Source organism: Podarcis cretensis (assembly GCF_951804945.1).
Source record: "Podarcis cretensis genome assembly, chromosome: 2".
NCBI lineage: Eukaryota > Metazoa > Chordata > Lepidosauria > Squamata > Lacertidae > Podarcis > Podarcis cretensis.
In genome coordinates, this window is record NC_137171.1 from 125,079,591 (window position 1) to 125,096,836 (window position 17,246).

At 44.2% G+C, this 17,246-nt stretch overlaps 2 protein-coding genes across 9 annotated transcripts in view; both read left to right on the top strand.

The window, feature by feature from the left end:
* The window catches only part of LOC307208678 (uncharacterized protein), a 36,476-nt gene extending 19,490 nt beyond the window's left edge, over positions 1 to 16,986 (top strand). For 4 of the 5 annotated variants that reach the window (XM_079963536.1, XM_079963532.1, XM_079963535.1 and 1 more), the window contains one exon: positions 17 to 3,566. In XM_079963536.1, coding sequence (XP_079819662.1) covers positions 17 to 870 — 854 coding nt within the window. In that variant the 3' untranslated portion in view covers positions 871 to 3,566. Of the gene's footprint in view, positions 1 to 16; positions 3,567 to 16,085 lie in introns of those variants that run through there. The other variant, XM_079963533.1, reaches the window with a different exon arrangement.
* LOC307208841 (uncharacterized protein) lies at positions 7,384 to 16,986 on the top strand. 4 transcript variants are annotated; one of them, XM_079963840.1, is made up of 3 exons: positions 7,384 to 7,704; positions 8,293 to 8,419; positions 15,252 to 16,986. In XM_079963840.1, exon 3 carries the CDS (start codon positions 15,329 to 15,331, stop codon positions 16,316 to 16,318), a length of 990 nt encoding a protein of 329 aa, XP_079819966.1. In that variant the 5' UTR covers positions 7,384 to 7,704; positions 8,293 to 8,419; positions 15,252 to 15,328; the 3' UTR covers positions 16,319 to 16,986. The 4 variants fall into 4 exon arrangements, with proteins under 4 accessions (XP_079819966.1, XP_079819967.1, XP_079819965.1 ...); XM_079963841.1 differs by lacking the exon at positions 8,293 to 8,419 and having other exon boundaries at positions 15,249 to 16,986; XM_079963839.1 differs by lacking the exon at positions 8,293 to 8,419.
* Positions 16,987 to 17,246: the final 260 nt, after the last annotated feature.

A 17,246-nucleotide genomic window follows, 5' to 3' on the forward strand; every position in this document is an offset into this window, starting at 1 on the left:
CGTAGAACTCACTCAGGGGAGAAACCATTTAAATGTATGGACTGCGGAAAGAGCTTCACACATAATGGAAACCTTAGAAAACATCTACGGACTCACACAGGGGAGAAACCATTTAAATGTATGGAGTGTGGAAAAAGCTTTAGTCAGAGTTCATCACTTAATAGACATCATCAAACTCACATGGGTAAAAAACCCTACAAATGTATGCAGTGTGGGTTGATATTCAGTATGAGTAGACAACTTATGCTACATCGAAGGAGTCACGCAGCAGAAAAACAATTTAAATGTGTAGAATGTGGAAAGAGCTTCACATTAAATAGAAACCTTAGCAACCATCAACGGACTCACACAGGGGAGAAACCATTTAAATGTATCGAATGTGGAAAGAGATTCAAATTAAATGGAAACCTTAGGAACCATCAACGGACTCACACAGGGGAGAAACCATTTAAATGTATTGAATGTGGAAAGAGCTTCACATTAACTAGAAACCTTAGCAACCATCAACGGACTCACACACGGGAGAAACAATTTAAATGTATGGAGTGTGGAAAGAGCTTTCGTTCAGATGAACATCTGACTTTACATCATCGAACTCACACAGGGGAGAAACCACTTAAATGTATGGTCTGTGGAAAGAGCTTCACACATAATGGAAACCTTAGAAAACATCTATGGGCTCACACAGGGGAGAAACTATTTAAATGTATGGAGTGTGGAAAGAGCTTCACACATAATGGAGACCTTAGAAAACATCTACGGATTCACACAGGGGAGAAACCATTTAAATGTATGGAGTGTGGAAAAAGCTTCAGTCAGAGTTCAGCAATTAATAAACATCATCAAACTCACACAGGTGAGAGCTTGTAAATGTTTGGAATGTGGAAAAAGCTTTCGTTCAGGTATCTGACTTTACATCATCGAACGCACACAGGGGAGAAACCATTTAAATGTATGGAGTGTGGAAAGAGCTTTGGTCAAAAGGGAACTCTAAGACTACATTAACAGACTCACACAGGAGGAAAATGATCTAAATGTATGGAGTGTGGAAAGAGCTGCTGTCACAGCGGAATGCTAAGAAACCATCAAAGGACTCACACAGGGGAGAAACCATATACAGCAAATGTATGAAGTGTGGAAAGAACTTCAGTCTAAAGGAAACTAAGAGTACATTAACAAACTCACACAGGTGGGAAACCATTTAAATGTATGGAGTGTGGAAAGAGCTTCTGTCACCTTACAAAACATCAATAGACTCACAAAGGAAGAAACATTTAAATTCCAGGAGTGCAGAAACTGCTTCTGTTTACTGGAGTACTTACAAAATGTTTACGGACTTATATGGAAGGAACCATTTAGATGTATGGAGTGTAGAAAGATTTTTCCTCAACAAGAAGAAGAGGAGGAGGAGGAGTTTGGATTTGATATCCCACTTAATCACTACCCTAAGGAGTCTCAAAGCGGCTAACATTCTCCTTTCCCTTCCTCCCCCACAACAAACGCTCTGTGAGGTGAGTGGGGCTGAGAGACTTCAGAGAAGTGTGACTAACCCAAGGTCACCCAGCAGCTGCAGGTGGAGGAGCAGAGACGCGACCCCGGTTCAGCAGATTACGAACCACCGCTCTTAACCACTACACCACACTGGTACTCTCAAGGGTTCATTTCTTCCTTCTAATGAACAGGCTCCTATAGGTGGAAATCAAATTTAAATGCATCCCATGTATGTGATGATCTGGTGTTTTAATGTAAAGTTGTACTTTCATGTAGTAAAGTAATCAAGGTAGCGTATCACAATAGTTAGTAATGTATAAATGGCTTTGTACAGTGTACCTCAGGTTACGAACAGCCTCGTTGATGATCATTTTGGATTATGACCACTTCAAACTTGGAAATGAGTTGGTTAAACTAGAATTATAGAAATGGCAGCATGACATGCATTGTTTTAATTGAGGCCCAGGACCCACGTACCATTGAAAAAGGGACACGTCAGGGGTGCCCAATCTCTCCATTACTTTTTATATCAGTCCTGGAGGTTTTGCTGAACATGATTAGAAGGGATCAGCTGGTTAAAGGGGTACAGGTCGGAGCTAAACAGTACAAATTGAGAGCATTTGCAGATGATCTGGTACTTACATTACAAGAGCCTGAATCTAGTACTAAAAGGGTCTTAGAACTAATTCAAGAGTTTGGTCAAGTGGCAGGATTTAAATTGAATAAGTTAAAAACTAAGGTTTTAGAGAAAAATTTAACATCAATTGAAAGAGAGAGGTTTCAGAATGAAACAGGTTTGACTGTGGTTAAGAAAGTGAAATATCTGGGGATTAACATGACAGCTAAAAATGGGAATTTATTTAAAGATAATTATGAAAAATGTTGGACGGAAGTGAAAAAAGATTTAGAAATTTGGTCAAATTTGAAGCTTTCCTTGTTGGGTCGAATTGCAGTTATAAAGATGAATGTATTGCCTAGAATGTTGTTTTTGTTTCAAACATTGCAAATTGTGGACAAGATGGACTGTTTCAAGAAGTGGCAGAAAGATATTTCCAGATTTGTCTGGCAGGGCAAGAAGCCCAGAATAAAATTTAAGATATTAACTGACGCAAAGGAAAGGGGTGGATTTGCCCTGCCAGACTTCAAACTTTATTATGAATCAGCAGCATTCTGCTGGTTGAAAGACTGGCTGCTTCTTGAGAACACTGACATTTTGGACTTAGAAGGTTTTAACAATACTTTTGGGTGGCATGCATATTTGTGGTATGACAAGGTTAAAGCTCATAAAGCCTTTAAAAATCATATTGTCAGGAAAGCACTATATAATGTCTGGATCAGATACAAAGACTTGTTGGAAAATAAAACCCCAAGGTGGTTGTCACCAATGGAGGCAAAGGCTGTGAAAAGGCTCAATATGGAGTCAAAATGGCCAAAATATTAGGAAATTTTGGAACAAGAAGGGGACAAACTGAAATTGCAGAGTTTTGAGAAACTAAAAGATAAGGTGCGAGACTGGCTTCATTATTATCAAATAATGGAGGTTTATAAGATGGACAGGAAAATTGGCTTCCAGGTGGAAAAATCAAAATTGGAAACAGAACTGTTAGAATCCAATACTAAAAATTTGTCAAAAATGTATAACTTGCTGTTGAAATGGAATACACAGGATGAAACAGTGAAATAAGCCATGATTAAGTGGGCACAAGATATTGGTCATAACATTATGTTTGCTGACTGGGAAAAGTTGTGGACCACTGGGATGAAATTTACGGCATGTAATGCCTTAAGAGAGAATATTATGAAAATGATTTATAGGTGGTACATGACCCCAGTCAAGCTTGCAAAAATTTATCACTTGCCTGACAACAAATGTTGGAAATGTAAAGAGACTGAAGGTACTTTCTTTCACCTTTGGTGGACGTGCCCAAAGATCAAGGCGTTCTGGGAAATGATATATAATGAACTGAAAAAGGTATTTAAATATACCCTTCTGAAGAAACCAGAGGCCTTTCTCTTGGGCATTGTCGGCCAATTGGTGCCAAAGAAGGATAGAACTTTTTTTATGTATGCTACAACAGCAGCAAGAATACTCATCGCAAAGTATTGGAAGACACAAGATCTACCCACCTTGGAAGAATGGCAGATGAAGGTGATAGACTATATGGGACTGGCAGAGATGACTGGCAGAATCCGAGACCAGGGGAGAGAGACAGCGGAAGAAGATTGGAAGAAATTCAAGGACTATCTTAAGAAATATTGTAAAATTAATGAATGTTAGAATGACGTTGGTTTAGAAATTAAGTGGTTTCCAGCTGTAATGGATAAGTAAAAGAAAAGAGAGACTTAAAATTAATTGAAAAATAAGGGAAAGGATTTGCTGAATTAATAAATTAGAAATTGGAATACAGAAAGGGGGAAGTAAGTTATAAGAAAATAAGGGACTGAAATTATACGTGTTTTTATTTTTTGTTTGTTTTTATTATTGTATTGTTTAGTTTTGTTTTTATAAAATGTTGGAAACTTTAATAAAAATCTTAAATATATATATATATTATAGGAATGGCAGCATGACATGCATTGTTTTAATTGCGGCCCAGGACCCACGTACCTACAGGACCGCCTCTCCTTGTACACTTGGTGGAGGACCTTAAATGACAACATTTTGGAGGTCCCATGGCGCAAGGTGGTTAGATTGGTCTCAACTAGGGCAGAGCCTTTTCAGTACTGGCCCCTACTTGGTGCAACGCTCTGTCACAAGAGACTAGGGCCCTGCGGGATTTGACATCTATCCGCAGGACCTGCAAGACAGAGCTGTTCCACCTGGCCTTTGGTTTGGACTCAGTCTGACCATTGTGTTTCCCTCCCCTTATGGTTTTGATCTGTGGGCTATTTTTAAAATGAGGCTGCATTTTAAATTGCATTTTAACCTGTATTTTAAATTGGTATGGTTTTTTTCCCCCCTATTATGTTTTTACTGTAATTTTACTGGTGTTAGCCGCCCTGAACTCGGCTCTGCCCGGGGAGGGCGGGGTATAAATAAAACTTAATAATAATAATAATAATAATAATAATAATAATAATAATAATAAAGCAACAAATAGTTTATACATTAATGGTGCTGCAATGACTCCTGATTCTTTGAAGGGCAGATTGTTCAGGTAAAACATACCTGGTGGCAGCAGGAATAAAGGGGATGTTTAGATCAGAAGGTCGGTTCCAATCCCTGCAATAGGGTGAGTTCCCGTTGCTCGGTCCCAGCTCCAGCCAACCTAGCATTTCGAAAGAACGAATTGCAAGTAGATAAATAGGTACCGCTCCGTCGGGAAGGTAAACGGCATTTCTGTGCGCTGCTGTGGTTTGCCAGAAGCGGCTTAGTCATGCTGTAAGCCGGCTCCCTCGGCCAATAAAGCGAGAAGAGCGCCGCAACCCCAGAGTCGTCCGCGACTGGACCTAACAGTCAGGGGTCCCTTTACCTTTACCTTTTAGTGGAATAAGGAAGAAAGTCTCAGCTCTTAGGTGTGCATCTTGTATGAGGTGGGACGGTTGGAACAGGGCAGTGTGGGCAAGTGGCAGGTGACACGAGAGGGTGTAAATACATCAGTGGAAACTCATGCCTGATTCTCCCCAACTTAGCACCCAGAGGGGAGAAACCACAGGGGAGGTTCCTACAAATCCATGAACTAAGACATACCTACTATTACAGCAAACAAGAAACTTCCTTCCAACCAATAGGGCACAGAGAGGGGTCGAAGTGTGAAGGGAAAGTTAACCCTTACCTCTCCATCTGTGGCCCAAACACAACTCCACTGGAAGAATGGTACACATTTGGAAAGAAAAGATGCTGCAGGTACCAGTGAATCCCCTGGTTGGTCCATTTTCACTTATAAGCGTCATGTGGCTACCCCAGGGCTACTGCTTTTGTGACAAGCAATCATCATCATCATCATCATCGATTGGGTTGCCCCAGACACTCTGGAGTCTTCTGAAAGTTATGTACTGTGGTTCTTTATCTGCATGGTATCTCAATACATCTCATGGGAGAGCGTTTCACAGGGCGGGCGCCACCACCAAGAAGGCCCTCTGCCTGCTTCCCTGTAACCTTCTTCTTGGAGTGAGGGAACCAGCAGAAGACCCTCGGAGCTGGATCTCAGTGTCGGGGCTGAACAATGGGGGTGGATTTGCTCCAACTGGTATACAGGGCCAAGGCCAATTAGGGTGTGCACCAACACTCTGAATTGTGCTCAGAAACGTACCAGGAGCCAATGCAGGTTTTTCAGGACCAGTGTTATATGGTCCTGGCGGCCGCTCCCAGTCACCAGTCCAGCTGCCACATTCTGAATTAGTTGTAGTTTCCAAGCCACCTTCTAAGGCCACCCCACGTAGAGCGCATTGCAGTCATCCAAGCGGGAGATAAACATAGTATGCACCACTCTGGCAAGACGCTCTGTGGGGGGGCAGGGTCTCAGCCTGCGTACCAAATGGAGCTGGTAGACAGCTGCCCTGGACACAGAATTGACCTGCGCCTCCATGGACAACCTAGCAGTTCGAAAGCACGTCAAATTGCAAGTAGATAATAATAATAATAATAATAATAATAATAATAATAATAATAATAATTTATTATTTGTACCCCGCCCATCTGGCTGGGTTTCCCCAGCCACTCTGGGCGGCTTCCAACAGAGATGAAAAATACACTAAAATACAGTAAAATCACATATTAAAAACTTCCCTGAACAGGGCTGCCTTCAGATGTTTTCTGAATGTCAGGTAGTTGTTCATCGCCTTGACATCCGATGGGAGGGCATTCCACAGGGCGGGCGCCACCACCGAGAAGGCCCTCTGCCTGGTTCCCTGCAACTTGGCCTCTCGCAGTGAGGGAACCGCCAGAAGGCCCTCGGAGCTGGACCTCAGTGTCCGGGCAGACTGATGGGGGAGGAGACGCTCCTTCAGATATACTGGACCGAGGCCATTTAGGGCTTTAAAGGTCAGCACCAACACTTTGAATTGTGCTCGGAAACGTACTGGGAGCCAATGTAGGTCTTTCAAGACCGGTGTTATATGGTCTCGGCGGCCGCTCCCAGTCACCAGTCTAGCAGCCGCATTCTGGATTAGTTGTAGTTTCCGGGTCACCTTCAAAGGTAGCCCCACGTAGAGCGCATTGCAGTAGTCCAAGCGGGAGATAACCAGAGCAAGTAGATAAATAGGTACCGCGCCAGCGGGAAGGTAAGCGGCGTTTCCGTGCGCTGCTCTGGTTCACCTGAAGCGGCTTAGTCATGCTGGCCACATGACCCGGAAGCTGTAAGCCGGCTCCCTCAGCCAATAAAGCGAGATGAGCGCCGCAACCCCATAGTCGGCCACGACTGGACCTAACGGCCGGGTCCCTTTACATTTGCAATGTCTGCAATGTCGGTGGGATGTGGGGGCGGAGCGAGAGAGAGCAGACAGGGAAAATGCTGCACAGGTGAGTAAAGAAGAGATTTTCTCCCCCCCCCCCGGAAATGAAGGGACGTGGGTGCACACCTGGTTCATCCTCGTTGCAGAGAAGAGCCAGTGAATCTCCCTGAAGGTGCATACATACACACAAACACACACACACGTGTGAACGCGCGCACACAGAACATAAGAAGGCCCTATAGTTGAATCCGACCAAGGGTCCCATCTCGCCCCGAATCCTGCTCTCCCGGAGTCCCAGTGGGAAACCAGAGGCCCGTTTTGGGAATCCTGCAAGGAGAATTTCAGCCCAAGAGCATCTCTCCCCTCCCTGCTCGATGGTCCAGGCAGCAGCTGGAAAATGCTGCCTGCAGAGTTTGGAGTCTGTTGGGGTTCTCTTTCAGGGACCAAAGGCTCTTGACCCGGCCGTGCTCCTCCTCCTCCTCCTCCTCCTCCTGCAGAAACCCCCTGCCCCGTCAATGGGGTGGGCGTGGAGTTGGGCAACTTCGCAAGGGAGCCCAAAGGGAGGAAGCCGAAGGCAGCGCCGTCACGTCCGGCTCCCATGCGAAAAGTGGAAGGGGCTTCTCCCAGGAAGGGGTCACTCTGTGGGTCGGAAGTTTGCAGGAAGGGGGGGAGGACAGAAGGAGCCCCTGGAGAAGCGAGAGGTTTCAGAAAGGTAAAGAGGGGCGCCAGTCGACCACGGACCCCCCTTCTCCGCTTTGCATTGCAAGAAAGGAAATCGGAATAGCTGCGAAGGGAGGCGAAGGGTCAGAGGAGAAAGAGGTAAAGATGCCGGTGGGGGGAGGGGGGAGAAAAGGATAGAGAGACGCTTTCTTGCTCCCCCAAAAGCTCCTGCCTTGGGACGAGGGCGGGGAGCGGCGATGGGGTCGGAGAGAAAGGGGCACAGAGCCCCCCCTAAAGCTCTTCTCCTGGGACCCATATGGAGAGGCTCGCATCCATGCAATGCAGCTGCAAAGCGTGGACCCCCCCCCACCTGCAGTGTTTCCCTTGCGCCGTCTCCTTTGAAGCCCCCCCCCCACCAGACACGTTTTCCCACCAAGGGGGTGCCCCCAAAAGCCCCCACCCCCAAGCAGGGCGAGCTGTGCCAAGGAAGGCCAGAGGGTGCAGGGGGAGAAGGGGGGCAGAGGGTGTTGGGCTGAGAGTTGAATGGAAGCGTCCCTGGGGGTGAGACGCCATGTTGATAAATGGCAGGGGGGTGGAGAAAGAAAGAGGCATGGGGCCTTTTTCTGGGATGCCTCCACCTGGGGGGCTGGCAGGGGGGGTTCTGCAGGGGCTGCCTTGGCTTCTCCATTGACCTAGAGAAGGATTCCTGCAAGCTGAACCCCCTCCCCCCCCCCCATTTTGTCCCAGGGAAGCTGCTGCATCGGATGCTGGGAGCTCCAGACCCCTTGATCTGCATTCTTCCAAGCCAGACCATTGGTCCACTGGGAGAGGAGAGCAGAGGGGCAGTTGAAGGAGTCTGTGTCAGGATAAAAAGGTGGGGTATAGATAAATAGAAGAAGAATAACAATCATTCATTCTAAGATTGCTTAAGGAGGCTTCTAGTCAAAGCAGTTGGAGCCTCGTGTGAAGCCCCTGAATGAGACCAGCCTGAGAAGAAAGAGTGTCCGACAAGGACCTGGGAGGCAGGGGGTTAAATTCCCCTGCGGGATCTTCCCTCTTGGCCTCACCTGCCTCCTTGGAGGAAAAGGGGGGAATTGATAAATGACTAGTGAAACAAAAGTGGACAGAGACAGACAAATGCATCAGGAAGATGTTCCAGATCATACAGGAAGGAGAAAACAAAATGCAGATAATTAGTATTTTCAGAGGAACCTCAGCAGAGAAGGTTTCTTGGGGCTCAGTGTGACTTGGGAGTTCAAGGTGGACGTGGATACCAAGGGGTCTTTAGACGATTTTTCAGGGATTGTGATTGACATCTGTACTCCAGCAACTATGTGAATCCAAGGTTCCCACAGTAAAAGGAGGTCTGGATGATGTCCCCAAAGATAGGTAAAGGTAAAGGTACCCCTGCCCGTACGGGCCAGTCTTGACAGACTCTGGGGTTGTGCGCCCATCTCACTCAAGAGGCCAGGGGCCAGCGCTGTCCGGAGACACTTCCGGGTCACGTGGCCAGCGTGACATCGCTGCTCTGGCGAGCCAGAGCCGCACACGGAAACGCCGTTTACCTTCCCGCTGGTAAGCGGTCCCTATTTATCTACTTGCACCTGGAGGTGCTTTCGAACTGCTAGGTTGGCAGGCGCTGGGACCGAGCAGCGGGAGCGCACCCCGCCGCAGGGATTCGAACCGCCGACCTTTCGATCGGCAAGCCCTAGGCGCTGAGGCTTTAACCCACAGCGCCACCTGTGTCCCCAAAGATACCTGGTTTATATTCCAGAAGATGGCCTGGGGATGTTCCAGAAGGGAGTGTCTCTCAGGTTCTGAGTCGGAAAGGGAGCCAGGTACTATGACCCCGATTAGAAGGCTGGCTTCTTCTTTATACTCACCTTTTTAATCTCTTCCTGTGGAAACATCCCTCTTCCACCTCCTCTCTCTTTCCCTTCTTCCCCACAATCAGGCCTCTGGACCTTTAATATCCACCTTTTCCCATGTTGCAGATCTTCCCTGTTGGAGCACAGGTGGGGCTCTCCCTTAGGGTGGGGGGCAAGGAGTCCATGGCCCCCCACCCCAAAGGAGGGCAGTGAGAGAGGCTTGGGCAGAGCATTCCTACAAGGATAATTCTGGGTCCTGACTATGGGATGAAGAGGCACATTCCCTCCCCATTATTGCCCAGGGGACTGATGGGGAATTATACGCCATTATAATTGCTCCGCGGTCTTTAGATGAAGTGTGATAAACAAATTTAATAAGTAATAATTGCTCTGGTAACCTCAAGATTAGATTGCTGCAATGTGTTATATGTAGGGCTGCCTCTGAAGAGGGTTCAGTAATTTCAGCTGGTGCAGAATTCAGAAGCCCCCCCACCTTAAAATAACTACGCAAAATCTACAGAGACTCCCAGGTTTGTGTTGTCTTTGCTTCTTCACAAGACAAACTTTTTTGAATATTTTTACAGTAACATAATAGCATCAATAACACTTATGCTTTACTTATTTGACAAACGAGAGACTCTGGTACGATGAGTCTGAGCTCATCTCCTTTCCCGAAACCAAAAAAATAAAAATAGAAAAACACTGGGCCTGAGAAATTCAGGAGTATGTCCTTTCAGTATGCACTGAGACCCTACAGTATGTGTAGCTCATTTAAACAAAATCACTGATCTGATAAGCAGCAGCAGTGAACAATGTGATAGTGAATTGTCGTCTCTTGTCTCCACTGCCCTCTCACACGTGTTGTGAAGAATCTTCTTTCATTATGAGTGGTCTGTGTCACCATTAAGAAAAAGAAGTCAGAATAGGCCAATATCTATGTCTACTGTCCCTGGATCACAGGACATTTCTTCATTAAGTTCTCAGAAGTTCTTAAACCTAGCACAAGGTTGTCCTTTGAACTAGCCAGGTGTTTAACTGAGAATCAATCACAATCTGTCCATCATTTGAAAAATAAGGCTTTAGAGCCATCCTACCCCAAAATGGCATCTGTTGTTGTTTAGTCGTTTAGTTGTGTCTGCCTCTTCGTGACCCCATGGACCAGAGCACGCCAGGCTCTCCTGTCTTCCACTGCCTTCCGCAGTTTGGTCAAATTCATGCTGGTAGCTTCGAGAACACTGTCCAACCATCTCGTCCTCTGTCGTCCCCTTCTCCTTGTGCCCCCAATCTTTTCGAACATCAGGGTCTTCTCATGACTCCAGGCATTCAATTTTGGGCAGCTGTAACCTTGATTTAACAAGACATTTGGCACCTAGCTTATATATATATCTGAGTTTCTAACACTGATCCTGTTACCTCCACACACTGCTGTCTCTGTCCCCCTTAGTAGGAAGTCACGTACCACCATCACATCCCTCTTCCTTCGCTGGGGAGTGGTAGGAATTGCTCCATACCCTGCCCCTTCCACAGCCACCTTGGTGCGTTCTGAGGTCTGCATCTTGCTCCTCTGACCCAGAATTGATTTTGCAGCTCGAGTGACACATCAAGGTTCCTAACAGCCCCATTTCTCTGCAGATAGGCAGACCTCAGCTTGCTGTTCCTTCTCTTCCTGCATCTGCTGCAGCTGTAATTCTGCCCATTCTCAGGCTGGAGGACAAACATGGCACAGGTGTGGCTGGTCACTGCAGCAGCTCCCTCGCCATCCATGTCTCTTGCTCCTACACACAGCATGAGACAGGACTCCTGGCCTCTCCCTCACACTCAGACGTAGAAGGATGGTTTCTAAATCTAATAAATAAAAATTGGGGTGAGTGTTTCCATCTGGGATTCCAGCAGCCAGGCTCCAACAGCCTTTTCCTGCATCTCCAGCTCTCCCTCTGCACTGCAAGGCTGACAGATGGAGGTCCCTATCCAAGGACATTAGCCTACCTGAGCACACCTTCAGTTTATTCCAAGCGCCAAGCCTTCTCACTAGTTCCAGGCTACAGTCCCTAGAAAAACCTGAACCCTGGGTCTCCCAGTATGGCTGCTATGCACCTCCTGGGGCCCAAGGGACTGTGTAGGTGATTAATAAATATCCAGGGGTCCAAAGGGCTAAAATGTGCCTCAGGGGTGGAATAATATTAGACAGAGAATGAAAAATGTCATTAGCAACTCTGATTCTGAGAAATGGAGGGCACATTTGTGTTGGCTATTTGCAGTATGGTAGCGCTGCAGAGAGCTTGCTGGGGTGACCATGCATTAAAAAGGACTCAAAAATAAGCTAAACAAGGTTTTAATAACAAAAACAAAAACTCCATTTACACTAAAGATAACAACAAACAACCATGACCCAACCACCAACCCATCCCCCAGGGTAATGGGAGACCTAGGTGCTGCTCCTTATATACTACACCCAAATGCTGACACAGCTTAATCAATACAACTCAGCAGCACCTGCCATGTTTCAAAGCTGTAAAGCTGGGTCTCGTTATTTTGCTCTGGCCCCTTAAAGACATACACAACTGGTGGAACAATGATGAACCTTTACATTTAAAGAAACCATTCAACATTTCCCCTGTGGTTCATTATTGTGGAACAAAAACATAAAGCATATTTTGTACATGTCTTTCATGTGTAACCTTTGGAAGTGCTTTTGTAAAAATGTCTGCAATTTGATTGTCTCCTGGAACATATTGAAATACAATCATTTCGTCAGCAATTAGTTTCTTTACAAACTGTAAACGTAATCTCAAGACTCTTGTGCGCTGCGTATTGGTCTCTGAACACAGGATAGCGAGTCCGCTCTGGGAATCAAGGTAAACTTTTACTGGTAGTGTTACTTGCATCTGTAGGTCTGCGAATACTTGCAGATACCATTCTACATCACAAGTGGCCTGAACGCATGCACATAATTCACTCACTGTTGTGGAGAGATAAATAATGGTTTGTGTCTGGGACTTCCATTCAAATGGACAACTGTTATAACAAAACACCATACCAGACACGCCCCTGCAATTATTTTGTTCCACTGCATGAGATGCATTGCAGAAAATTTCAAAACCTTTGTCAATACTGGATGTAAACTGCAACCTATAATGTTTGGTATGTTTAAGGTACATTACCACTCTCTTAAGAGCAGAGAAACATTGCATAGTGGGCTTTTCCACAAATTTTGCCAGAAAGTGAAAAGCATAAGTTATATCTGGTCTTGAGATTCTTTGAATGAAATTTAGCTTGCCTATAGCAGAACAATACAAAGTTTTGTTAGGAAATGGCTTATCTTCACCGGTAAAGGTGAAACCACACACCATAGGCATTTCCTTCCCATTTGCATTTTCTAAACGTAGCATTTCAACAAGATCATCAATTTTTGCAGTTTGATGAACCAGAAAAGATCCATTTTTACCTTTCTCAATATGCATGGATAAGTAATTTTTAGCTTTGCCTAATTCCACCACATCAAATTTATTCTGTAACTGTGATACTACCTGTTCATATTCCTGTTTAGTTTTTGTAGAAATTAACACGTCATCTACATACACACATATTTTTGTTACAGAGTTTGCCCTTTCCTTTATAAACACACAATTGTCTGCCTTTCCTTGTGAAAAACCAATATCCAGCAATTCTTTTGCTAAGGTTTGGTGCCAATTCCTTCCACTTTGGTGCAGACCATAAAGGGATTTATTTAATTTGCATACCAAACCTTCAGCGGTGTCTATGCCTTCAGGAACACGGATAGAAATTTGTTCTTTTAAATCTGCAAACAAATATGCAGTTTTTATATCTAAATGATAAACAGAATGTCCACGTTGTGATGCATCTTTTAACAAAAGCTGAGCTGTCTCATATTTTACACTTGGTGAATAACACAAATCATAATCTTCGCCTGGAATTTGTTGAAAACCCCTAGCATCTAATCTTGCCTTGTACCTTACAACTTCATTTTTGTCATTCATTTTAACTCTATAAACCCATTTTGAATCAATAAGTCTCATATCTGGGGTTTGTGGTACAAGAGACCAAGTGTTATGCTCTTTTAAAGAAGCTATCTCAGAGTTCATTGCTTTATACCAATTTACAGCTTGGTGCTTAGGTAAATTCTGAACATCATTGTAGCTTTTTGTTTCAAAAACTGCCTTACTGGCATACACAGTATTAAAATGTTCATCTGCAAAACGTTGTGGCTTCTGCTTCTTTCTATCTGAGCGTCTCAGTCCGGAAGGAGAGTCAGGCTCCTCAGACTTAACGGAACTAAGTGAACTACTAGTTTCAGGTTGTAAACCACCATTGTCAGGCTGAAGAGATGCCTGTAGGCTAAGCTCACGGTCAGAAAACTCAAAAGAATCTAACCTCCCCTCGAGTGTCTGTGACTTTAAATCATCAAGCAAATTATCAGATTCAACAGGCGTTTCATCTTCTCCCATTAATTCAGAATCATTATTATTCCCTGCTGCTGCTGCTACTGCTTCTTCCTCTTCTTCCTCAGTATTATCTATGCCATCAGTATCTTGGAAAATAGCAACTCCATTCCAATTTACAGTTTGTATCATGCTTCTGGTAATATGAAATTTGCCAGTTGCTGGGACGTAAATTCTGTACGCCCCCTGCTGGTAGCCCATTAATTTTCCCTGGACACTACGCTCACCCAATTTCTGCTTAGCGGGATAATGCATAATTACATCTGAACCCCAAATGCGTAGGTATTTCAGATTAGGGCGTTTTTTAAACAACTTCTCATAGGGGGTGACATCTAAACCAGAATGATAACTGTGATTTCTCACATAACAAAAGGCATGGAGCACTTCAGCCCAAAAATTAGCATCGTGCAGATAAGTTTTAACCCCTGCCTGCATGTCACGCTGCACAAAATTGATTTGTTGATTGCACAGAATTGGAAGACTGGAGAAATACCAAGTAAAGAACAATGGCAAGAGAAGTTGATGAACTGTGAGGGGAGAGACTCCATCAGGCAAGGCCTCCTTCCACCAGCCTTGCCCCACTCTCTGCTTCTCAATATGTACTGTATTGTTTTATGTACTGTGGCTTGCCATTGTCTTATTGATTACAGTTTAGATATTATTGTAACTGTTGAGTGGATTTCTGTTTAACTTTTATATGTTGATACTATTATTTTATACTATTCTAATGATTGTTGAATGTTACTTTTTGGATGGAGGTTGCCTATTTTAAAGTTATGTTTATTATCACATTTTTGTATTGCATTAGATTGTTATAAGATGTACATTTTTTGTTTCCTCAGCTTGTAAACCGCCTTGAGTATTGTAAGATAGAAAGGCGGTATACAAATTAAAAATGATGATGATGATGATGATGATGACAACTTCAACAAGCCCATTTTGCCAGGGACTTTGGGGGCAAGATAACTCATGCGTAGTCCCCTGCGCTTCAAGGAAATTCTCAAAAACCTCAGAAATAAATTCCCCACCCCGGTCAAAAAACAGGTTCTTACTGGGTTTGCAGCTCCTGTATCTCAGGAGAACAGCTCCCTTTCCTGTGAGGCAGGTCCTTATTTAAAAAGGCAATCCCACAACTGTATTCTTAGATCAAACTACTTTATTAATGATAATTTAGTATTATGGAAGGTTGATGATGCGTTCCTATTATTTGGCATTGTTTCACCTCATTTGCTTAAAATTTGGGACATAAAGAAGATAGGGAGGAATGTACAATAGGTTGAAATAACAGAAGGAGCTAATTGCATTTGATGTGTGTTACAGTCTTTGTTCTCTTCCTTGAAATACTAACGGGTTTTCCTCTCCTCTCATTTCCAAGCAGGTTATGGAGAAGACAGTGTGTCATCTGTAATTTCATTTGGAAATACGAAGAGACCATTCAAATGTGGTGAATGTGGAATGTGCTTCAGTCCATGTGCACAGTTAATAAACTCACAGAGTGGGGAAACCGTTCAAAGGTATGGAGTGTGGAAAGAGCGTCAAACTTCATCTCTTACTTTACATCATCTAACTCACATGAGTGAGAAACCCTACAAATGTATGCAGTGTGGATGGAGATTCAGTATGAGTAGACAACTTATTGTACATCAAAGGATTCACGCAACAGAAAAACCATTTAAATGTATAGAGTGTGGGAAGAGTTTCTATCATAGCATAACGCTAAGCAACCATCAACGGACTCACACAGGGGAGAAACCATTTAAATGTATAGAGTGTGGAAAGAGCTTCTGTCATAGCATAACGCTAAGCAAGCATCTACGGACTCACACAGAGGAGAAACCATTTAAATGTATGTACTGTGGAAAGAGCTTCACACATAATCGAAACCTTAGCATACATCTACAAACTCATACAGGGAAGAAACCATATGAATGTATGGAATGTGGAAAGAGCTTTCGTTCAAGTGATCATCTGACTTTACATCATAGAACTCACACAGGGGAGAAACCATTTAAATGTATGGACTGCGGAAAGAGCTTCACACATAATGGAAACCTTAGAAAACATCTACGGAGTCACACAGGGGAGAAACCATTTAAATGTATGGAGTGTGGAAAAAGTTTCAGTCAGAGTTCATCACTTAATAGACATCATCAAACTCACACGGGTGAGAGACCTTATAAATGTTTGGAATGTGGAAAAAGCTTTCGTTCAGGTGAACATCTGACTTCACATCATCGAACACACACAGGGGAGAAACCATTTAAATGTATGGAGTGTGGAAAGAGCTTCAGTCAAAAGGGAACTCTAAGAGTACATCAACAGACTTGCACGGGAGAAAAAACATTTAAATGTATGGAGTGTCGAAGGAGCTTCTGTCACAGCGGAACGCTAAGAAACCATCAAAGGACTCACACAGGGGAGAAACCGTGTACAGCAAATGTATGAAGTGTGGAAGGAGCTTCAGTCTAAAGGAAACTAAGAGTACATTAATGGACTCACACAGGTGAGAAACCATTTAAATGTATGGATGTGGAAAGAACTTCAGTCAGAGTGGACACCTTACAAAACATCAATGGACTCACAAAGGAAGAAACATTTAAATTTCAGGAGTGCAGAAACTGCTTCCGTTTACTGGAGTACTTACAAAATGTTTAGGGACTTATATGGAAGGAACCATTTAGATGTATGGAGTGTAGAAAGATTTTTCCTCAACAAGAAGAGGAGGAGGAGGAGTTTGGATTTGATATCCCACTTAATCACTACCCTAAGGAGTCTCAAAGCGGCTAACATTCTCCTTTCCCTTCCTCCCCCACAACAAACACTCTGTGAGGTGAGTGGGGCTGAGAGACTTCAGGGAAGTGTGACTGGCCCAAGGTCACCCAGCAGCTGCATGTGGAGGAGCGGAGACGCAAACCCGGTTCACCAGATTACGCACCACCGCTCTTAACCACTACACCACACTGGCTCTCTCAAGGGTTCATTTCTTCCTTCTAATGAACAGGCTCCTATAGGTGGAAATCAAATTTAAATGCATCCCGTGTATGTGATGATCTGGTGTTTCAATGTAAAGTTGTACTTTCATATAGTAAAGTAATCAAGGTAGCGTATCACAATAGTTAGTAATGTATATATGGCTTTGTACAGTGTACCTCAGGTTACGAACAGCCTCGTTGATGATCATTTTGGATTACAACCACTTCAAACCCGGAAATGAGTTGGTTAAACTAGAATTATAGTAATGGCAGCATGACATGCATTGTTTTAATTGAGGCCCAGAACCCACGTACCTACGGGACCGCCTCTCCTGGAACACTTGGTGGAGGACCTTAAGGTCCACAAATGACAACATTTTGGAGGTCCCAAGTCACAAGGT